General features: G+C 33.5%; 1 protein-coding gene across 3 annotated transcripts in view; it reads left to right on the forward strand.

The window, feature by feature from the left end:
* Positions 1-330: 330 nt before the first annotated feature.
* The window catches only part of KRAS (KRAS proto-oncogene, GTPase), a 35,473-nt gene continuing 10,506 nt past the window's right edge, over positions 331-25,297 (forward strand). For 2 of the 3 annotated variants that reach the window (XM_016119228.2, XM_016119227.2), the window contains exons 1-4: positions 368-514; positions 4,353-4,474; positions 18,555-18,733; positions 20,107-20,266. In XM_016119228.2, coding sequence (XP_015974714.1) covers positions 4,364-4,474; positions 18,555-18,733; positions 20,107-20,266 — 450 coding nt within the window. In that variant the 5' untranslated portion in view covers positions 368-514; positions 4,353-4,363. Of the gene's footprint in view, positions 515-4,352; positions 4,475-18,554; positions 18,734-20,106; positions 20,267-25,297 lie in introns of all 3 variants that reach the window. The other variant, XM_036236851.1, reaches the window with a different exon arrangement.

The raw sequence follows: 25,297 nt of genomic DNA on the forward strand, positions 1-25,297 counted from the left end.
AAAGCCTGGGGGCGGGTCGCCGCGTGGGTTCAGCAGCGCCCCCCACGGAGACACCGCCCAGACCCTCCCGCTGCGCCCGCCGGGCTCTGCCACCCTCCGCCGCCACCGCCTTCCTCCGCCGGCCCGGCCCCCGCTCCTCCTCCTCCGCCGGCCCGGCCCCCTCCTCGTCCCCGGCGGCTCTCGCCGGCTCGCGCTCTTCCCACACCGCCCTCGGCCGCTCCCTCCCCGCACGCCCTTCTGGAGAGGAATCGAGCGCCGAGCGCGTCGATAGCTCTGCCCTCTGCGGCCGCCCGGCCCCGAACTCATCGGTGTGCTCGGAGCTCGATTTCCCTAGGCAGCGGCCGCGGCGGCGGAGGCACAGCGGCTGTGGTAGTGGTGGCGGCGGCGGCGGCGGCGGCGGCTGCTCGGCCAGTACTCCCGGCCCTCGCCATTTCGGACTGGGAGCGAGCGCAGTGCAGGCACTGAAGGCGCGGCGGGGGCCAGAGGCTCGGCGGCTCCCAGGTGCGGGAGAGAGGTATGGAGTGGACCACCCCTCTTGGGCCCCTGCCCCGGTCCCGACCCTCCTCGCCCGCGCCGGGCGGGGCCGGCGGCAAGTGAATGAATTAGGGGTCCCCAGGGGGGCGGGGAGAGGGCGAGGGCGCGGAGCACGGAAGGGCGGGCGGACGCCGTTGGGGGGTCTGCAGGCGGAGGCGCGGGGACGCGGCGACGCGGGGAATGAGAAATAGGCGGTGCGGTGCTGAGGAGGGTGAGGCTAGAGGCGGCCGCCGCTTGTGCTGCTTCCTGGACGGGGAACCCCTTCCTTCCTCCTCCCCGAGAGCCACGGCTGGAGGCGGCCGGGGAGAAACTCGCGGGCCAGGCAGGCTGCCCCTCGGGCGCTCGGGTGCGGTGGAGGTTACTCCCGTTGCGCTCCAGTCTCCCCTCCCCCTCGTCGTCTTTCCCTCTCCCTCTCTCCCTTCGCTCCCGCACCTCTTCCTCCCTACCCAGCACTCGGCTTGCCTCGGTAACTGCCTTCTCTGCTGCATCTAGCATCTCTAGGACGAGGAAATAAACTTCTCCCTCGAGCGCAGACTGGACGGATAGTGGTCCATTTCAGTGTGTAGGGGCATATATGAGTAAGGAGGGGAGGTCACGTTTTGGAAGAGCAGAGGAAAGTGCTTAGAGACCACACTGTTTGAGGTTATTGTGTTTGGGAAAAAATGCATCTGCAGCCGAGTTCCTGACTGCTCCCCTCCCCCATGTATGGGCTGTGACATTGCTGTGGCTACAAAGGAGGAGGTGGAGGTAGAGATAGATGGTGGTGGAAGAACAGGTGGCCAACACCCTACAACGTAAAGCCTTTGACTTAGTGAAAAGGAAAAAGTTAATCCCAGAAGGTCTGTTTTGCTTTGTCAAGTTAAAACACACGCAGAAAACCCGCAGAGCAGAAGCAGGGCTTTTCCCTTGCTAGTTGAGTATAGACAGTAATAGCCAAAATTATACTTTAAGTTTAATTTGCCTGCCTTGCCCTTTCCTTTATCTCTTCTGTATCACCCTCATCCTTACAAATTTGACCCCCATCTCAAGACTTATTACAGTTCTCTTAAAACAGCACACACAATTTTTTAAACTTACAAGAGTTAATTGTACCAATCTGCCAGACAACTAATTGAAATAAGCTAGCCTTCTTAAATCTTGATATCCATCAAAACAAGGGGTTAACAACAAAAAGATGTTTTCTGATTTTCACACAATATACTCATTACATTTGTAATGGAAAAAAATCATTTAAAAAACTACAAAGGGAAAAAGTGTTCATAATCATTATCTCAGAATCAACCATATGAGTGACGTCACTGCTAGGTGACTGAGGTCCAAACTGCTGACTCGAACATGTAATAGACTATAGACATCAAGTATGATTGATGTCAGTATTACTTGCTTTGAGACTAGCCATCCATAGGCATACCTTGGGTTAAAGAGATGGTAGAATTCAGTTTTATGACAAATAAAAGTCGAAATTTTTTTCTTTACCAAAATGTTGGGTTCCGGTCACAGTTCCACCTCTTGCTAGCTTTTGTAGCTTTGGGTGAGGTGGCTCCTTCTGGCATGTGATATTCAGTAAGTCTACTTGGGAACCCAGTTTTCTCTAATGGACTTAAGTGTTACTCGATTTTTAAAGTCCAGTTTAAGGATTTTTTTTTTTTTTTCCAGAAACAGCCACTGGATAAACAAGTAGACCAGAAGGTGTGTTTGTCTCAGAGTTCACACATATATACAGCTAAGCTTTCTCTAATCCAGTATCCACAGGATCTAGGCTGGCAAACTTTTTGGTTATAAGGACCCCTTTACACTCTTCAAAATTACTGAAGATCCCAATATGGGGTATGTCAATATTTATCATCATAGAAATGAAGACTGAGAATTTTAAACATTTATTAATTCATTTAAAAAATAGAAATGATAAGCCCATTACTTGATAACATAAAGGGCATTTTATAAAAAATGACTTTTTCAAAACAAAACCAAAAATTAGAATAGTGGCATTGTTTCACACTTTTGCAAATCTCCTTAATTGTATGGCTCAATTGATGACATCCAGATCCTCTTATCTGCTTCTGCATTCAGTCTATTGTGTTCACACATCTGGAAAACAATACTGTAGACTTGTGAAAGGGCAGGAGTGGAAAGGTATTAACATTGTAGTAGTATTATGTTAAAAGTTTTAACCTCTTGGATCCCCCAGAAACCTTAGAAACCCTAATAGGTTCCTGGACCATGTTTGAGAGAGAACTACTTTTCTAGGCTGTCTAAATTGTTTTGTGGAGCTTGGTGAGCAGCGAGTTAGAGCATACGTTTTGATGTGATTCTCATCTATCCCATTTGTAAGGACTTATGTTTGGAATAGAAAGTGGGAGCAAACAGAATAAGATAACATGTTTGTAGTGGCTCCCTAGGTAGCCCTAGACAAGAGCCAGGTAAAGCTGGGTGGCACAGAATAAGTCAGGGAGTTGTAATATGACAGTCTGTGATATAACAGTTGTCTAGCCTGTCTGCTCTTTGTGAGAAGGTTTAGAAATAGGGTGAGGAGGTGGTTAGTATGTTATCATTTGGAAAACCATATTATCTTTTTTTTTTTTTTTTTTGGTGCCTATTTGGATAACTTGGTCTTCAGTAAGTAGGATGCTTCAAGAATATAGTGTTAATATCTGCACATTCATTAATTTGGGACTAAATAATGTGCCATTTCTCAGTTCCTTGTTTATAATAATATGTTATTAAGGGAAAGGAGATAAATAAATTTATTTTATTTCAAAAAGTTTGAAACGTCTGACTAAAGAATACTTTCTGTCTTGTGCTGTTAACCTTACAAGTTGTATGTCTCGATACAATGTACAAGATGCAAAGAATAAGTCACATGGATTATTGAGAAATATTCACTTATTTTTCTAAATTGTCTCACTAAAAGCAGTGCTTATATTTAAAGTTTATATGATTATATTTTTCTTATGCAGAGTGCTGTTTTTCAGCACTAGTAATATAGGATTATATATTGTGATTGATGATCAAGTCAACAATAGTAAATAGTTCAAAATTCTCAAAGTTCTCTTAATTTTTACACCATTATTTACCCCAGCTGATATTTTACAGATAAAATGTCATCAAATTTTGTCTTTATCTGCTTTGGTGTCTCAGTTTTTATTTCCTCACTCACAGTTAAGCTTTATTTGATAATTACCCCCCCCCCCATCCCAACACACCCTGTCTGATTCTTGCTAACTATCCAGGAGAACTACCCACGATAGTGCTTTTTAAAGTTTTCTATAGCCCTTTGCTCCAACAAAGACACTCAGCATATCCACTTGTAACTCTTAGGGGCCAGAGCCAACTAGGAATACTGTAGAGATAGCTGTCAACAGTTTTGCGTGGGTGTGTCCACAGGGTATATAGCATTGTGCTAGACACTTGTACTGAGTAGAGTCATGGCATGTTCCTTTGAGAGCCATTAACTGCTACAGAACAGCAGACTGGCTATTTAGAGAGAACAACCTGAATATAAAAGAACTTTGTACTTGGCATTTTTCTCAAATGTTGATGTGGGAGTTTGTGAATGTAGTGCAATTTATCACAGTACATATCTGTGGTCAACTGAAGTTTGACCACCTATATAATAGGTCACTATAGGTGGTCCAACTGAAGTAGACCACCTATGTTATAGTCTCTATTTTCATTGAATTTTGTGAGATATTTTGAAATGATTTTCCATATAAAGGTGAATTTGTGTTAAAAGGTGTTGATAGAATGTTCAGGTTATATTAACTTCATGTGTGACACATGTTCTAATTTAGTCATATTTTTATTATTTTTATTATAAGGCCTGCTGAAAATGACTGAATATAAACTTGTGGTAGTTGGAGCTGGTGGCGTAGGCAAGAGTGCCTTGACGATACAGCTAATTCAGAATCACTTTGTGGATGAATATGATCCTACGATAGAGGTAAATCTTGTTTTAATATTATGCATATTGATTTGTGCAGGCCCATCGTTTGGGTACCAAAAAAAAAAAGATTTTCTTGATCATTTTTATGACTATTTATTATAAGATAATTACACTGAAAATAATTTTATTAAGTTATCAGGCTTTTTTTCTGGGTTCCTAGGCTTTATTCTGAAGTTATAGGTAACCATAGATATTGGAGAGCCCTTCTTGCAGAAGAATCTCAAGATCCATGATGTTCATTTTGTATTAGCATATGTACATTTTGATATAGAAGTATATATCAGAGTTTATGAGAGGGTAAAAATGGAAATTTACATCTTATCTGTACCTAACAGTAATTTTTTTTAAGTGTAGCTACTGTTTTTATGGTTTTTTTTTTTTTTGATGTCACATGTTAAGAGTTGAATTATACTGGTGAAATGCAATCTTTTGATCGTTGATTAAAAAAGGTAATAGTATTTCCTTGTTTTCTTTTCATATCTAAGTAGTGGAGAGCCTATAGCTACTTGATGCATTTTTATAAGCTCATTCTTTGCTTATATATATCAGATGATATATAAGGTTACAACTGCCAATCCTTTGTGGTCCTTTTTAATTTACTAAGGAAATGGTAGAATTGTTTTTATTACAAATTAATTAATGAATAATTTTCAGACTTTTTTAGCTTAATGAAAAATTACCAAAGTAAAGACCAACAGCAAAACGATAAAATAAAGGCCTGGAAGAGACCTTGAGAGGTCAGGTAGTATCAAGCAGATAAGGATTAATTTAATCCTAAAGACCTTTAGGAAGGGGTAATAGAACTGTCCTCATTAACTCATTTCTATGATGTAATTATTATGTATTTTATGCATAATCTAAATTTTCATGTTAAGTTTAACATCAATGGAGATGGAAATAAGGATATTGCTTTGTCTTTGAAATAGACTTATGTTGTTAGATTATTTCTTAGACTTCTTTACCTCAGGATAAGCAATCCTGGACCCCTTCCTTTTATTCTAGATTTGATATACCAGTTTTTTAATCAGCTCGGAAAAGTTTCCCAGAACCTTCTCTGCGTCCCAGGCTTTGTAATCTAGAATGCCTTGTTAAGGTAATATGCTGTCAAATGCCCTGTTAAGGGACAGTGTTTCGTAATGCCTTGAAGAAACATTTTGACTGCACTGAGTTATATTCTGAGGGCATTAGTGGTCTTGGGAAGATGTTTATATGGTTTAGAACTTTGAGGATTGATAGATAAGTTTTATAAGAAAATATCAAATATTTTTGGTACTGCAGGAAAAAAAGCGGAGAAATAACACTTATTTACAAAGATTTGATTTAAACATAGAAGCAACTTTTATTTGGCTTCCAAGTTTAAGAATTTCCATTAGTAAAGGGGAAGTCTAACCGAAGTAGAACACCTATCTAATAGTCTCTATTTTCTCTTTACAAGTCAATTCAGTGATGTATGATGGTTTGTTTTGTTTTGTTTCTTCGAAGAGGATTAAATAGCTCACTCAGTTCTAAAGCCAAAGCCACTTGGCATACTCCACCATTTAAATCAGAAGTAAAAGGAAGTTTTAAATAGAATTCAGGTTAGGCATGGAAGTTTTACTGGGATTTTGGAAGATGGTTTTAGCAGAAGTATCCTCCTCCTTCTCTGAAAATATGAGGAGTTCCATTACACTGTTTCCTGTCAGAGGTCATGAATAGTATATGTGTGGTAATGTGATAAAATAGATTAGGAAACCTTTTAGTCAAAATTGTTTAAGTGCAATATAAATCTTAAAGAGCTAAAGTTAAAATTTAATTGTTTATTTTGAGGAAAGGTAGAAAAAGTTTATAAACTCAAACCCATAACTCGATTATGATTTCTGCCAAACCCAAAAACCTGACTTTGGAACATCGATTACCTGTGATTTTTGAAACTGGTGTTCCCTCACTAGTTTAGCCTCCTGGGAAGAGGCATCTGGCACATTAAATTCTTAGTGTTTATTTCAACTGCAAGAAAGGCAAGAGAATTTTGTAGTTTATTTTAATAAATAGTTAAGCAAAAGTGCTGACTTGATTTTGTAAGTTAGAGAATAGCAATATTGCTACTCTGTTAGGTTTTCATTGGTGAATAATGTATCAGAGAAAATGAGAGAAGACATAGAGTTTGCACATTTGGAATTCTAACCTGTTTTTCTGTATTAAAAGAAATGGAAATAGATGAGAAAAAATATTTAGTCAAGTAATACCACATTTTCTAGTGGTTTAGGATTTGCAGAGATTTATACTATGAGATAAGTAAGAAAGGTAGTCATTGTTTCTTTCATTTTATAGATAAAAATGGAGGCCGTAACTTGCTTAAGGATACTTAGCTAGTAAGTAGTGGCATCTTAAGTTTTCTACAACCAAGTTAAGTGGAATTTCCTGTGTACCATTAAAATGTCTTAAAAATGAAAAATTAGCCTTCCAGCTAAGAAATATTTAATAGCGGAGGCTGATTCAAATGTATCAGTATACCAAAATTTGAACTTACATATTATCTAATGGCATCTTAATGGCAGAGATAGGATATAGAATTAGACAGGTATGATGCATACATGGATTATGTTTATATTTGAAACTATGCATGTGATAGCCACCTTTGCTTCCATTCTGAAAAATTTTTACCTTTATCTTTTATGAAGTCCATCAAAGAGTTCCAGAGATAATGAAATACTTCGTTAGTGGTGCAAGATTATTCAAACTCAGAGCAATCCCCCAAATAGAATACCAAGCTAGAAATAATATGTTTTTATAGTTTAGAGATTACTTAACTGTTATCAAAACATGTTTCTGAAATGTATTTAGTAAGGGAAAACTTTTTTGAAGAAAAAAAATTGGGGTTAAAAAATACAAGTAGTTATAGAGTTTAGAATGAGTAGTTGATCATTTAGCAAATGCATATTGTATATCTATTGGATATAACATGCTAGTAAAAATAGATATAGAAAGAAGTTGTTTTTTTCAGGCTCTAATTCATTCACATTTGCATGGTTCTGTTAATATGACACTTATAATTCAGTCCAAGTATTATTCCCTTCTTTGATGAAATAGTTTCCTATTCACTAAGGAAGAATGGATTTGTAATTGGATTGATTTGTTTTGTCTTTAGTGCTTTAAGCTATAATCAAAAAGATTTATAATTTTCTCTGTTTTTTTTTTTGTTTTTCCGTATTAATTATGGAATTTATTTGCTGAATAAGGTATAGAGAGATAATTTGTAATATACCAGTATTGAAGAGTAGTGTTAAAAAAATTATGTAATCTTGTAAGCTGTTATTTTTTTGGTTTTATATGTATGTATTGGTAGTTATCAATGAGGAGCAGGTGGATGACTTTGCCTCTCAGGGGCATTTGGCAATATCTCAGATATTTTTGTTGTCACCACTTCAGGGGAGGGGGACTGCTACTGGTGCCTGTAGTGGGTAGTATACAGGACAGCCCCCACAATAAATAATTACCTGGCCCAAAATGTCAGTAGTGCTGAGTTTGAGACTTTAATGTATGCTACATCTAGCTTTAAGCATCCCTTAAGCATCCATCTTGTTAAATTCAAGACCCTGAATGAGGTTTCTGTTAGATTTTCTAACATATTATAATTTAAACTTTACCTTTTCTAACCAGTAATATGTTATATATGTTAGCTTACTTTAGCACTTTATTAAAACATTCTATTTTAAAAATAAAGTACACATAGCAATTTTGTAAATGCATTTCTCTTCAAGACTCTGGCCAGTTCTTCCTCCTTTCTAGTGAGTGCCCTCTACTGGTCAACTTAACTTTCTTTTATAATAAAAATGAAATACATACTAAGTTTGGATGTTTTTTATTTAAATTATGGGTATAATCAATTTATAAATAGAAATTTTATTTAAAAGTTTTACTTTATATAACTAATTTTTTAAAGATCTAAAGTATGAGTTTACTTTGCTAATATTAAGATTATTGTGGACTAGTTGGGCCTAACTAAATATGTAGGTGATTGTTTTTAACTAAGAAAGGAAATGAGGTGGTATAAGAAAAAATAGGGTGGTTTCATTGTTATTACTGATTGAGGTAATTTTGTTTGAGGGAATAAAAAGTGGCACTGTGGCTCTGAATTTCTTTATCTGCTCACAGGAGCACCTTATAGAGTTCAGAGATTAGTGATGTGTTACATGGGGTGTTAGGAAGGGCCGATTCACAAGTGACAAATTATGAAAGTTTACATTTTCTAGATTTTTATAGGACTGTAGAATTGTGAGTACCTGATTTTTAGAATAAACTAACACAAAATTGAGGCACTGTATTTACGTCAATTTAAGAATAAGTATTTACCTAATAGTAATAACCATTTATTTAGACCTGAATGTTAAAAATTATTGGACATGTTTTATTCTAACTTGGGTTTTTGTAAATAGAAAGCTTTAAAAACATACGAACAAAAATTGGTGATGGAAATAAGTGAAAGGAAAAAAAAGTTATGGTTTGGCATCTCTTAAGATTCTGGTTTTAACATTGCCACTAATTCCTGAATTCCATAAATATTATTCAGTGCCCATTCTGTACCGTGCAGTCTTCCTAGGGTCTGGAGACACATTGAGGAGCAGAAGGGACCAAATCGATGCTTTCATGGAGCTTATTTGTCTTAGATATATTTTGAACAGCAGTTAGACAATAACCCTAATTATATATAACTTAATTTAGAGGCTTTATGCTTTAGAAGGGCAATAGATTTCTTGCTTCTCTTAATTATATTAGCTCATAGTGCCTAGGTTTATGAAACAGTTATGTTATTGTGATCTTAATGTAATAAATTTAGCAGAAATGGGTAATAAAAATAAAGTATTTGAGAGGAGTGAGGACAGTGCTTACCTTAGGTAATTTTTTAACTTTTCATTTTGAAAAATTTCAAACCTATGGAAAAATAGTAAAAAAAAAAAAAAAAAAATAGTACAGTGGATACTTGTTACCCATAAATGAGACATACTTGCTTTTTCTTTATATGTGTGTAATGTATATATGCATGTATATAGCATGCACATACGTACTTGAATACATATTAGTTATTTTTGCCAAACTATTTGAGAGTACATTGCGCACATTATTACTCTTTACCTCTAAACTTTATTTTCTAACACAGGGGTATGTAAGCTATGACCTGATTGTTTGCTGTCTGTTTTTATAAAGTTTTATGGGACCACAGCCATGCTTGTGTGTTTATGTATTGTTAGTGGCTGCTTTCACATTACAATGACAGAGTTGATTAGTCGCACCAGACACCGATTACTATCTGGCCCTTTATAGAAAAGTTTGCCGACTTTTTTCTAATAAGAGCATTTCTTTGTATGACTACGTGCAATGATGAAATTTAGGAAATCACTGTTGATACAATACATTATCTAATACATAGTCCATAATCAAATTTTATCAGTTCCCAGAATGCCCTTTAGCAATTCCTCCCCCCCCCAATCCAGAATCAAAAAATTAGTTGTCAGGTCTTAAAATCTATTTTAATCTAGATCAGTTTCTCAGCTTTTCTTAGTCATTCATGACAATGATACTTTTTGAAAATTCAGGCCAGCTGTTTTTTAGAATATCCTTTTGTTTAGTTCTATCTTATTGTTTGATTGTGTTCAAATTCAGTTTAAAGAGTTTTGGCAGGAATACTACATAAGTGATGTTGTATTCTCTGTGCATCGCATCAGGAGGCACATGATGCTGGTTTGTCCCATTATTGTTGATGTTAACATTGATTATTTGGTTAAGGCGATGTCTGTTTTTTTTTTCTGTAAAGCTATCCTCGGTTTCTTATAATTATATATGTGGGTAGATACTTTGAGACTATAAATATCCTGTTCCCCAACATATTTGCACCCAGTGGGATGTAGCATCCACTGATAATTCTCACCAAAATTAATTACTACCACAGGAGTTGCAAAATGGTAAGTAATCTTCTAACTCTGTCATTTCTACATTTATTAGTTGACATCTACCATAAATAAGAGCTCTCTTTGTCTTCTTGTATATTTATTTGATTTATCTTATTTATATCAATATGGACTAATGGATTCTTTTTTTATTCATTGTGTTAAAGTCTACTACTGTGATTCTTCATACTGATTCTCAAATTTGTTTTTGATATAGCCAGTGGCATTCTTTTCAGTCTGATTGCTGTATCCTTTTGACATGTCCCCTTCCTTACTTTCTGGCACAATGCGTTCCAAGTTCACCTTGTTCTTTCCATATATCCCCACCCTGGATGGGAAATGATATTTAGAAATATCCCGAATGTTAGATATGTGTATTGCTATTGGTATGTCACTACTTCTAGACCCTTTCAAGGGACAGAGCTAAGACACATTTCATTTAAAAAATCATGAGTTCATTCTTTCTCACTTCCCTCCATATCTTTGTTCTCCCATGGTGAGAATCCTGGTTCTACCTCGTATAAATTTTAATGTTAAATATTAGACAGTGTTGAAATAAAAATGATAATGTTAGTCTTAATTCCTGGTTCTTGCAGTATTATCCAAATAACACAGATTGAGTTAACATTAGGTTAACTTCTTTATTTGTGGAATTATGATAATTTTTTCTCCATTGAGAAAAATAGGAGTCCTTTTTATTTTCAAAATATTCTTAAACCATTTAGGAAAACATTTAGGTAAAGGTTGAGCTATTTGTTTACATAAAAATTAAGACATCATTAACAAAACTACAAGACAAACGGAAATCTTGGAAAACATTATATTAATATTATATAACATAGAAAAAAGGAAACATCAAAATGGGAAAAAGAGGGGCAAAGGATATAAATAGCCAATGTATCCACCAAAAAAATACAACAAATAAGACATAAAAAAGATATTTCATTAACATAGAAATGCAAGTTCAAACAAACAGCATATTTTTACTTTCATATTGGCCAAGATTGGAATAACAGTGCTGGGAAGAGTATAGAGAAATGTATACTATTTATGCAATAAGTGGAAAAACAGCCTTACAAACGTCTGTAGGTCAGTTTGGCAGTATGTATCAAAATGCAAGCTACGTGTTCTTTGACCACTTTTGGGAATTTATCCCAAGAATTCAGCCGGATAAGTGTTCAAGGTGAATACACAGGAATCTTTATTACAATGTTTTTTTTGTTTTTTTAATGGAAAAAATCTACATGTCTACCAGTAGGGGTAGGGGGAAGTAATTGGTGTATATCTCTACAAATTTACAGTTGTTTAAAGGACCATGTAGGTCTATATAGGTGCTGACATTGAAAAGTGTCCATTATTTAAGTGAAGGTGTGTCATAGCACATTGTGTAGAATATGATTCCATTTATTTAAAAACAATGTGAATGCAAACATAAAATATGGCAGGACATATGCCAAACATTCATTCTCTGTAGTATTTGGTTTTTTAAAATGAGCATATACTATTTGAGAGGGAAAAGTAAATATTCATTTTTGAGGGAGAAAAGTCCCTAACGTATTAGATGCCATTAGATTATTTACATTCTTCTCCCCTTTTAAAGCTTCAACAAATTGGATAATGCAGATATATCTTGGATAAAGAAATTAGTACCAGGCCAATTAAAAAAATAGCTGAGAGATATATAATACAAAACATGGAAAATATATTAGCATTTATAATTAATTTAGATCCATGATTGATTTAGTCTCATATTCTGACCATGGCACTAAGTGATAATTTGTTGGAGAATGCCACATGATGTCAACAGGTTACAGACATATGCTTTATATAATATCCTTATTTCAAACTCGTTAGGGAGCAAATTTTCCTTGAGTTTATTCAGGTCGTTGAATCAGTTTTATCTCTTGAAACTGTTTCACTTTATTTTTTTCAGTCTTAAGCTAAGATTCGAAATTATTATTTTAATTATCTGTCATTGTAGAGAAGTCTTTGTTTTCTTTATTCTTACTTTTAATAAATGTCTTAATCAAAAATTTGGTCATGAAAACAAGCTCTTTTAACGCCCTTCCTCCCTAGTCTAAACAGAAATCCTTCGTAACCCTCAGTCTTAGCTTTCCTTCCCTGGAGCTTATCCTCCTCCATCATATTTATTTTGAAATACTCTGACTGGTTTTGCAAAAAGGAGTTCAAGTGCAAATGCCCAGTGATTTTTATAAGGATAGGATACTATGGTTGCTGTATAGCTCCTGGCAGCTGGTGGCCTGCCCCTTACCTTTTTTGCCTAGAATAGCATGTGCAGTGTAATATATAAAATAATACAGTAGACTTTTTATAGCACTGCTATGAAGGGATTTTATAATTTTTCATTTTATAAAGAGATTTTCATGATCTTCAGTTCTAATCTGTATACAAAGTCCTGTGTGTTATTTACACATTAATACAACTGAAGGAACAATGGCTTAGAGTAAATGAGAGATGTTTCTGTTTTTAAGAATTAGCTGTCTACAACAACCTTTGATGGCTTATAACCAGTAGTGTGGAACACATCGTTCTGTGATGGGTTCAAATAATCTTTTAGAAGTTACAAAATACTTGAACATCAAGAGAGTAAAGGTTTCTCATTTTTCCCTATCAGTGTTATTTAGTAGTACATGAAAAATATTAAATACTTAACACATTAAGAAAAACTTTACAAACAATTCAAGAGTAAATCCTTAATACTTTAGCTGACATTTTCAGTAGTCCTAGTCATATTTATAAGAGCATCTGATGGAATCAGCAGCATGAAGACAAATTAAATGGGATAATGCTTGTAATAGGCTTATCATAGTATCTGACATATAAGGAAGGGCTCAGTAAATGTTGGCTGTTAGAATTACTATTAATAATAATATAGTTACCATTAGTAAAAATTATTACTTTCTTTAATTTTCGTTTACTGTGTGCCTTCCCATGTCAGAGTTACTGCCTGAGTTAGAAAACTAAATTGAGTATGTTAAAAGATAACATATGGAGTGACTGGTTATCATTAATTATAATAGAAAAATGACAAAATGATGTCCTGGTCAATGAATTTAATCTCTTAAATGATTTAGTCTTAACTTCCAAGTTCCTCTACTGGATCTAAAGAGAAGTTTCTATACATAAAACAACACTTAAAGGCATATTAATAAACTGGAAAACACTTTTGAAAAAACATTATACAAGTCAGTGCAAATAAGAGGAAATTCCAAACAGGCAAAAGTGATGGGAATAAATACGAAAATATATAAAAAAAAAACCTGACATATATTAGTCCTCAAAGAAATGAATATTAAAACAAGAAATTTTAGCGTAACAAATTGACAGAAGTTTAAATAAAAATAAAAATATAAAATCAATTGTTAGTGGTAATGAAGTGGGTATACTCTTAATGCTATATGAAAAAGTAATATAAACATGTATATATCAACAACCTTTTTGATATCTTTAACATTGGCCACATTTGGTTTCAGTCCTTTTCTTTTTCAAGATATAAAACTTAATACAGTTGAAGGCAGGTTCTCTCTGCAATCCTGCTCTCTTTTGTCCCATAAATATTTTAAAATCTTTATTGTTTGGTGTACATTTTTACATTAAAATTTTATATAAAACTTGCTTGAATATATTTATCAAAATGCTCAACATATTATAATTTAAAGTTTTATGGCATTTTAGTATAATTTAAAATATATTAAACTTGTGCTTATTTTGATAAGACAGTTTCGTAGTGTCTGCGGATATTTACATTGTATTCATTAATTTATTCAATAGACTGATTACCTACTGTGTTTAAGACTTATGCCTAGAGTATATAATGGTGGGCTAAACATATGTGAGCCTAACCATGATGGGGTTTAGAGGATAGTACGGAACATAGACTAAAAACAATTACACAAATAATTACATAATTACAAAGTATAAAACATGCTATGAAAGAAACAAGTGCCCAGGAGGGAGAGTGATAAGTCCTTTGGATTTTATTTTTAAGAATGAAAGGATGGTGTTAGAGGACTTTAAGCAAATGAATGACATTTAAAGCAAATAATAATTAAAAATGATTACTAGCTGCTGTGTGGAGACTATATTGTTTAAGAGTAACAACAGGGTTCCCTGCAAGGAAGGAGTAGCAGTAGATTGCATGAGACAAAATAGTTATGGACCCGAGTGATAGTGGTATTGTTGGTGGGTACTTGGATTTGGAGTATATTTTGAAGATAGATAAATGGTTTGAGATCATGGGTCAGTATTAAATAACTGTGTAATTTTTCTCTATAAGACATTTTAAGATGCCATGTTAAGTGTATCTTTATAATAACTATCATTTCAAAAGAAATAAATCATATTTCCTTATTGTCGTTTACCCGAAGTGGCATTACTGTGTAAAAGGCTAAAAGGTATTTGTATGATTCTTGATAAATACTTTAATCGCTTTCTAAAAGGATTGTGACTGTTTATTGTATCACTAGAAATATTTGCATTCTACCTATGATTAACTTTTGCTGGCATAGTATATTCATTTAGAAAAGTTTTTTACTATTTCAGTAAATAAAACAGTAACACTTTAGCTGGGAGTAAGGGAGAATATTTGGAATAACTTTCCTTCATTTTATATTTTATTCCATTGTGTTAAAGTGGCTTTATTTTGTCCTAATTTCTGAAGGATGTTAATAACTGTATTTACCTGATCTAAAAGTTTTGTTCTATTTGAAAGGCTGGAAATAATACTAATTAAGAATGTTAAGTCTCAATCCTTTTCTTACTCTAGTCTTAACTAGTTTTGTTGTAGAATCTGTGTGTTTTTAAATTGGTTGGGCTTTGATAACCTGTACTTTCTCAGAGTGGTGATTTTTTTTTCTTTTTTAATTATAGAAGGAATAAATAATGTGTTGAGAATACTTGAGATTTGTGAAAAGGTACTTTAGTAGTGTAGAGCAGGATTGGCAGACTTTTCTGTAAAGGACCATGTGGGTCTTTGTCACATAGTTTTTCCTTTTTTTTTTTTTTTTTTTTAAAAAAAACAATCATTTAAAAACATAAAAACTATTCTTAGCTCATGGGCCATACAAAAACAGGTAGGCAGGATTTGGCCTGTGAGCAGTAGTGTGCTGAAACCTTTAGACTCTAATCTTGGGAAAGATTCCACATTGATGACTAAGTTTTTTCTACTTCCATATCCTCTTCCTAGTGGCTAACCTGAAGTTTGAACATAATCTTTAGTGTTTATATGTCGTTTTTGTTGTGCTTGCTTTCTGCTTTGTCAGCAAACCTATCCTTTTCAGACCATACTTTGCTTTTTAACACTTTTGTTCTTAAGTTTTTACCAGGTTGCATTGCCTTTTTATATCTCAGTGACATTATACTTCTAAGGAAGACTAGTTAAAATTAACTTTGGAAATAATGAAGTTTTAACCTAAATCTATTATTTCTAATCAGATTCTACTCATTGTTTATAAGTAGGTTGTAGATTACTTTTTCAATAACTGAATGCGATGCAGAACTTTAATATTATTAGAGTTTAGAAGGGAAAAGATAATAGGAATGAGATAGATTGGTGAATAGAGACTGCTTTCCCAGTTTCTTAGTCCCTTTGATGGAATATTCATCATGGAAACATATTATGAAATACATGCAGAAACTACTAATATTCTACATTATGTACTTTTGAAACACAAAGTATTTGAAAATTTTGTAAATGGGACTTTATTGAGGTACATCTTGGAGACATTTTATGTGGGCAGATGGTGAATAGTCCCCCAGCCATGCCTTAGGTATAGACTTGTGTAGCTCTAAAAACTGTGGTCTTTAATTTTATTGTTGGTAGAACATTTTATATTTAAAGACTAAGGAAACTGACTAACTATAAGGTTAACTTAGGTTAGTATTGCTAAGTGAAGAATATGAGTTGACAGCAGCAGGTAAAGAAAGGTCTTTGGTCTGTAGCCACACCTGGATAATGAATGGATTAACTCTAAGAGACTGTACTTTGCTCTCAAGTCCTGCTATTTCATTATACTTCAAAAACACTGGTTTTTAATTTTATAATATAAAAGAGTTCTTTCAAGTAGTTAATTAAGGGAATAGGCTAAAATAATAAAATTTCAACCAAATGTTCAAAGTTTTAGTAAAGAGCTTCTTGCTTAGAAAATAAATTCACATCCATTTTTTTCTGACTGGTGAAATAACTAACTTTTATTATAAAGTTTGGAAAATACAATTTACTTTAAAAGACAAGCATGAGATCATAGTCTGATATGGTAGTCTTTCACACTTAAAAATTAAAAGCCAAAAAAAGGAATATATTTAAGATAGCATCTAGGAAAAAAGAAAAAAGATAAGCAAGAGATAAATTATTTCTTAAATTATCTCTTTTAAAGACAGCCTTTGTTAACATTTTGGTTTAATCCCATCAGTTTTTAAATATATGTACAGATACCTTTATGTAGATATGTACATAATATTTTTATTGGGATCATGTTACACATATATATTTTTGTGTTCTACTGTAAACATTTAAAAATATTTTATCAAAAACATGCCTTTTAATGACCATTCTCTTTTTAAATAATAGAATGTTTATAAAGTAATTCATGAACTAGAGACACTCTAGTGCTACAGCCCACATGTGGAACAATAAGAAACAGTGCCCGTGGCTTATACTTTACATCTATTGTCAGTCCCATCTCTCCTTCCATGACTTCACAGTTCACCATTCCTTTTTCCTCATTTATTGAGGCCTATTTTGGTAGAGACTGTGTGAAATCTTTTAGGCATAAGTATTCATCAAAAGTCAGAGAAAAATGAGTGTTAATATTACCCACCCCCTTTTCTTTACTCAGTCTTAGAGTTGCATAGTCTCTTTAAGATATCCATCTTTCTCCACTCCTCCCCATTTTAATAGAGGCCTCACTGAATTTGCAGATAAAACAGTCTTACTCTATTACAGAGTTATCATAGTATCCATTTGGCTGTGAGATACTATTCCCAGGATTACAGAAATGGATAAGGGCTTTAAAATCCTCAGTATTTACCATATTGCTTTGACTGTAAGTAAAATAGATGCATGGTAATTATTTGTAGTTGATTTTTCTAGCACCCTGAATAACAGTTAGTAGACCTATCCCATTTTTGTAATAATTGCTTTCTTTTATAAGAAGTTGGGTCTTGTTACTAATAGGTACACTTTCATTGGTGAATCTCTTTATAACACCTTTTTGTAAACCTTTTTAAAATTGTGGTAAGAAATATGTAGCATAAAATTTACCAATAGAGCCATTTTTAAGTGTACAATTCAGTGGCATTAAGTAAACTCACAATGTTGGGCAGCCATTAGCTCTATTTTCAGAACATTTTCATCATCCCAAATTGAAACACTGTGCCCATTAAACAATGACTCTCGAACCCCTTCTCCCCCAGCCCTAGGTAACCTCTACTCTACTTTTTGTCTCTGTGACTTAATCTATTTTAGGTACCTTATATAAGTGGATTCACAGATATTTGTCTTTTTGTGCCTGGCTTATTTCACTTAGCATTATGTTTTCAGGGTTCATCCATATCGTGTGGCATATATCATAGTTTCATTCCTTTTTCTGGCTGATATTCCACTGTATGTATATACCACATTTCGTTTATCCACTCATTGTTAGAATATTTGGATTGTTTTTGTATTTTGGCTATGGTAAATAATGCTTCTGTGAACATTGGCATACAAATATCTGTTTGAGTCCCTGATTTCAATTCCTTTGGTTATATATAGTAGCATTGGAATTGCTGGATCATATGGTAATTCTACATTTAACTTTTTGAGGAACTGCCAAATTGTTTTCCACAATGGCTACACTATTTTACCTTTCCATTGGCAGTGGACAAGGGCTCTAGTTTCTTCACATCCTTGTTAACACTTGTTATTTACATTTTTTAAATTTTTAAATAATAGCTATCCCAGTGGCTGTAAAGTGGTAGTTCATAGTAGTTTTGCTTTGCACTTTCCTAATGATGTTGAATATATTTTCATGTGCATATTGGCCATTTGTATATCTTTTTTTGAGAAATGTCTATTAAAGGGATTTGCCCAGTTTTGGATTGGGTTCTTTTTCTTGAGTTGTGTAATAATCTAGACTGTGTTTCTCCTTTCTCAGGATTCCTACAGAAAACAAGTAGTAATTGATGGAGAAACCTGTCTCTTGGATATTCTCGACACAGCAGGTCAAGAGGAGTACAGTGCAATGAGGGACCAGTACATGAGGACTGGGGAGGGCTTTCTTTGTGTATTTGCCATAAATAATACTAAATCATTTGAAGATATTCACCATTATAGGTGGGTTTAAATTGAATATCATAAATGGACATTGAGGAGTAGTTGTATATCTTCCATTTATTGAGACTTTGCTAACCACTGTGCAGAAATTATCTAATATAAATTTTAAAATAATTATGATGTAGGCAGTATCCTGGTTTTACAAATGAAGTGTATGAGAATTGGCGAAGTTGAATAACTAGTTCTGGGTGGTGTAGACAGTGGTGGCATTGGGATGGGCCTATTTGACTCCAATCCCATGTTCTTAACCACTCTGCACTAGGGGACCAAGGCTTCAGCTTAGCTTAAAAGCTAGAGCCCTTGTAAAGATTAATACCATCAACAAAAATGTAAAAAGGTAATGAGGTGGTGCCACTGAAACAGCCTTAAAAATAATTACATATGTTTGGTTAGAATTTTTTCGAATCAGATATTAGATACTTAAGGAAAAAAACAAAACTCTGAAGTTGTAAAGGATTGAAGTATTAGAACAATTATAGTTTTAAAGTCGATAAATCTTAAAACTTTTATTAAAAGAATCATTATTTTATTGAGTATAATTTATATTCTGTCAGGGTTTAGTTTTCATAAAACTGCATATTAAGCAAATATCACATTCATCGGCTTTATTCATTTCTTACAGCATGTTTTCTCTCTAGTAAGAGAGAAAAATTTGGGTGGGTGATAATATTTTTGTAGAATAGTAAATGGGTGTAAATATGTTAACTTTTCCAAGTTTACATGAACTAATACATAAATGAACTGGAAATTTGAACCAGTTCTGATTCCATTGTATACTGGCTTTTTCTTTAATGCTGCATCTTTGAAATTCACTTATACTTTTGAAGGAATGTAATTTTACCCCAAATTTAGAGTTTATGCACATCTTATTGAAAAATATCAACTTGTAGAAGGACTTTTTCAGAATAAACAGTGTAGTAACATCAGCGTTATACACATAGAAATCAAAATCTTTCCACTTGGCACTTTCTTAAGGAATGTGAAGATTATGTTAATGTTGTAATTAATGTTTTTATAAAAACATTTTAAAGTCTGTACATACATATTTATAATTTTAAAAATTAGGCATGGCACTTCTTTAGCCTAGAATTTTTCAATATTTTCTGTTTATCATGTGACCTACCTGCATATGAACCTCTTAGATTTTAATTTTAGTATATTTCTAAGTATTTGATCTTTTAAGAGACATAGATATTCTCTATTTTAAGATGGAGAAAAAAAATAATGGGAAGGAGAAGCAAGAAGAATTTGGTGTGAAGGGAGCTAAGAATACATAAAAGTCTTTCAGCCATATTTTATGAGAACATTGTATACAGTTTTTGAAATATTTTTGTTACTGATGCCTCTGCTGTAACTTTTTTTTTCCTCCCCAGAGAACAAATAAAAAGAGTTAAAGACTCTGAAGATGTACCTATGGTCCTAGTAGGAAATAAATGTGATTTGCCTTCTAGAACAGTAGATACAAAACAGGCTCAGGACTTAGCAAGAAGTTACGGAATTCCTTTTATTGAAACATCAGCAAAGACAAGACAGGTAGGTAAAATTATAATAAATACAAATCTGTCCTCTGCAAACTATATCAAGTGATTTTAATCATTAATCATAATTTACTAATGTATATTCTAATAACATCATTTGGAGGGCAGGAGGGGAAGAACGTTAATAAATAAATGTACATACTGTTTAACATAATTTATCAGTTTTTCTTTCCATGATACTAAAACAGTTAGTAAAGCAATATTTATTTGGTAAATGTTCCTTTAAGGATATAAAAGGGCAGCTCTTCTTAATCCTTTGTCCATGGTATTACTTTTGGCTTTGGTTTCTTTCCACATTGAACATTCTCTTCAACTCATAACATCTCACATTCACAATTCAAGAAATGTGGGGATTTTTTTTTTTTTTTTTTTTGCTGTTAAATTTATAAAGTGAAAGACCAGGGATTAAATATTGAGTTTCCTATTTTAGAAGTGCTTTTAAGAATATTATGTCATATGTTTCTAGATTAGATTTTTTTTTTTTTGCATTTGAAGAGTTTTACTTGGTAGAATTTTTTTAAAGGATATATTTATTTTTGGAGATAGTTTTTTATTAAAGCAAGAGAATATTTAGAAAGTAAATAGAAATTCATTTAATGTGTAATTCTTTCAAAATTAATGCCAGGTTGCCCAGAATTTTGTTTCAAAAATTACTTGCATTTTAAAAATAACTTTTTCTGTAAGTAAAATAAAATAATTACAGTTGATATTATTTAACCTAGTTGTATGAAATAAGAATTTAACATATAGAAAAAAAATCCTAGAAAGGAATAATAAGGATATTATGAAATATAATTTTCATATATCAAATTGATTAATTTATGTTCCATAAAAGGTGAATGTTTGTTTTGGGCTTTGTTTGGTTACATGTACCTGTGAGCTCAGAAAACTAATGCTAGCAGGTAAGGAAATGGATGAACTCATTACATAGTTAAATTTACAAAAAAGTACTCTAGAATGTTCATTGAATTTTGTAAAGGGGTAAAAATTTAAAGGTAAACCATTATTCAGCTGTATATATGTCTATTTCCCTAGCGGAAATGTATAGCTTCCTAGTCATACAAATATGGTACACAGTGAGAAAATTTTATTTTAAGGCTTTGTGTTGGGATTAAAAGCTGAAATAGTGCGACCACAGTACAAATATCTCATTCTAAAGCCTGATCTATAGGTTAAAGAAAGACTTGATACATAACACTTTATTTTGGAGGAATTAAGATTTCATTTAAATCCATTCCTAGGTCTCAAAGTCTGGGAAGAGGTTTGGTTTCTGTCTTTTTTACTGGTCTCCTCTTGACCAGATTACTTGATTTTCCTTAGAGAGTGGATACTCAGAAAACATGATTATGATATTTAAAACTTTTTCTCTGAACATTTTATCAAAATTTTCCAATATAAAATAGAAGAAATTTTATCAAAAACATTTGCAAACCTGCTACCTAGATTATAACAATAACGTTTTCTTAAATTGCATTATTTGTAACTTTTATTTAAAAGATACTTTTTTAAACTGGTTATGATCTTAGTTTACATTTTATAAAGAAAGGAAAAAACCTAGGAGACTTTGCCTAATGTCGTAAAGGATTGCAAATAGAGCAGTGCTTCTCATACTTTAATATGCCCATGAATGAACTGAGCTGCTTATTTAAATCCAGATTCTAATTCAGTTGGTTTAGTTTGAGACCTGTGATTCTGTGCTTCTAACCAGCTTTCAGGTAATGCTGATTTTGGTACATGGGTCACAATTGGAACAGAAAGGCGATAAAAGACAGTAAAAGGGAGTTTGTTATTCTCACAGTGTTGCCCCCCTCCCTCCTCATTTGATAAGAGCTTAAAATAGCTTTGTCATCCTTGTTCAGTAGTTCCTCTCTCAGTACTAGTTGATTCTTAGTGTTTGATGTTAATGCTTTAAAATGCCACAGGATTCATAATCAGAAAACTACCTGGTTTCCTTTTAAAGTAGATTTTTAAAGTTTATACTGTTTTTTGGGGAAACGTGGGGAAGATGTATGTAATATGTATAATATGGAAGTAGATTAACGTAAATATGCTTTGTAGACATTTATGTGGATCATGTAATTAAAATACAGAATATTAAAAGGAATACTTCATTTCTTAACCTTCTAGTGCTCACCTTTTCTTATATACTGTTTTATTGATACCTTTATGTAATTTATGTTGCTTAACTGTAACTTAGATAGTTTCTGATCTTTGATTTCTTTTTATTACATGGACTTGTTGATTTGCCTTTCAAAAGTTTATTCATCTTCCTCTGTTGAAATTAATTTGATATTTGCATGCTTTAGAAAGACTTTAAAGAGCTATTCCAAGTACTGATTGTGGAGATTATAAAGTGAAATATGTAAATTTTCATAAATTTTACATCACCAGTTTTTGTGAAAATCTAAAGCTCTGTTTTCTACAGAGTATTTTATTTTGTTACTCATCTATTATTTATTTGTTATTTGAACAAAATAAGTATGCATATTCTTGTTGTTGCTTGTTTCATGCCCAAAGTTTTGGTCTTAAGCATGAAACTAAAACACAAACACCAAAAAGAATTATATTCAAGTTAGTAGGAACAGGACATTCATTTAGAATTTCTCATAGATGTAAGTCAGGGGCTGGCAAACTATTTCTGTTAAGGGCCAGATATTATTTTAAGGTTTATGAGCCACAAGCAGTATCTCCCCTCCCCTCCCCCCCCCCCCATAATCCTTTTAAAAATGCAAAAATCATTCTTAGTGTAGAATAGGCTGTGGCAGCATTTGGCCTTCTGGTTGTAGTGGTACTGACGCCTGATTCTCTGAGGAACTATATTGTTTGATTAGACACTAGAAGTTAGAGCAGACTTTTGACTTTACAGGCTAACATTAGTAAATAAAAAGTAGAACTTATCTATTCTGTGAAAGGGAAATAGAGAAAAAAAAGGAATTTAATATAGTACTTTTTACCAACTTTAAAGAATATAATGAATTATATTTTCCTCAGTCATTTTAGTCCACATCTGAAAGGCCAAATTAATTTTTATTTTCTGCTAGTATCCTGCATGTGGTCCTGTGTTCCTAGTGTATGAAGACTGCTACCTAGTTTACTTAGTAATTGCCAGATTTTCCTGTTGTCTTTGGGAATGCATGGCAGTGTTGGCAAAGACTGTTGAAACCAAAACATTGACACCATGGTAATCGGCTGTGTTTTTCAGTCTGCTAAAATCAAAAGTGGGGAGGGAGATTCAGTAAAGTGGATAACAGAAGCAGAATTCTCAGCCTATCTGCTGCTCCTGATTTAGCTTTTTTGCTTTCTGGAGGTCTCGATATGAGCATAATGTAAAAATTAGCTTATGAACTGAAAAATTGTTAAGTGATTAATTTCCTTGTTTTTGTTGTTAATGTGTTAGATACTTAAAATTAGTTAGAAAACCTCCATTAAAGAAAGCCTCCAATCAAATAGTTTTAACAAAGCAAACCTTATGTGCTATATTTCTGTATAATAGTAGTTGAGTTTGTGTACATGCAATCAATGTTTTGAATTTTAGCTTTTTATGAGTTAAAAATAGAACAGTTTCTGAATACCTGTTTTGTACCATACCTAGCCTCCCAGTTAGTGGGTATTGCTGCATTTCGGTAATACCTGAGATGGGCTATAGTTTGGCAAGGTACCTTGAGAAATTAAGTAATGTAAAGTTGCTTTTTAGAATACATCTTGTTCCTCCCTGCACTCAACCCCAAGAAGGCTAGTGTTATTGAAACACTAGGGTATTTGAAGTGTTATTTCCTTGAGTTTGCAAGAATTTTTGCAGATGATAAGCATTCAATAGAAATAAATAACTTGTTTAAAATGAAATCTCTTAGTGAAAGCATTGTAGGCCCCAGGATATGGAATGATACTATTTGTTAACAGTTCTTTCTCTAATGTGGAGTGCTCTATTTCCTTCATCTCACAAGTATGTTTTCCAATAATAGCTAAGCTAAAAATATTGTTAGATTTCTTGATTTAAAAAAAATTTACATGTATACACTTGTGCACCTTTGTTCCTATATAAATACTTTCAGATCTTAAAGTTTAATAAATGACATTTGAAAATGAGTATATGTGGCAATAAGCCATATTCTCAAAAATAAATCATCAAGTGCCAGTTATGAGCTTAGTGACTAGCCACAATTGGATATTAACTACATTTCAGCTACATTTTATATTTAAAAATTACTTAAAAACTTTGGAATATGAAACCAGTGTTCTGTATCAGTGCCAGTGGTTTAAGGTGCACACAAGGGTAAATAATATTCTCTTGATGGCAGTATGACCTTAAAGTATACTATCAAGAAATAAATATTTAAATCTGAGAAAATATGATAAATAACTGATTCTTGAAAATCTTAAATTTCCTGTTAGTAAAAATAAATGAAAAAAGTCACTCTGGAATAACTGTTTCTTGGTGTTGTTAATTATCTTAACCACTGAGGTCCAAATACTGAATATCTTGGTGGTGGGTAGTAATCTCTTCTTTTTAATTATTGGCTTCCAATTCTCTCTCTGCATTGCTGGAAACAAAAATCACATATTCTGATATTGGTGATGGGGATGTGCACACTTAAAAAGTAGACACACTCATCCTAAACTGATTTTAGAAATGTTAAAATCAAAATTTGCTTCTCCTAAATTAGAGGATCAAAACCCTGTTTTTCTCCTCTGATAGCATGTTTTAGTATTTCTACGTTGACCTTGTAACTTTTTAAAAACAGGAATGAAAGTTTACATTCTTAAAAAATATGAGCTTTGACCTGGTTTGTTTATATATATATATTCTTGCATTGATTTTCAAATTGAAAGAGAATCTTGGGAAAATATCTTAAATGCCATCTCAAGCTTTACATTTTACATGCTTTACAAGTCATTTTAATGTCTTAAATTATTTATCTTAATAATGAGACTTTCTAATATATCATTTTTTTCAAGGACTTGTGAATAAAAATAAATCCTCTCTTGAGAATGAATGGTAAATATATTAAAAATTTTATATACAGGT

The sequence above is a fragment of the Rousettus aegyptiacus genome, unplaced genomic scaffold (genome assembly GCF_014176215.1).
Source record: "Rousettus aegyptiacus isolate mRouAeg1 unplaced genomic scaffold, mRouAeg1.p scaffold_m13_p_2, whole genome shotgun sequence".
NCBI lineage: Eukaryota > Metazoa > Chordata > Mammalia > Chiroptera > Pteropodidae > Rousettus > Rousettus aegyptiacus.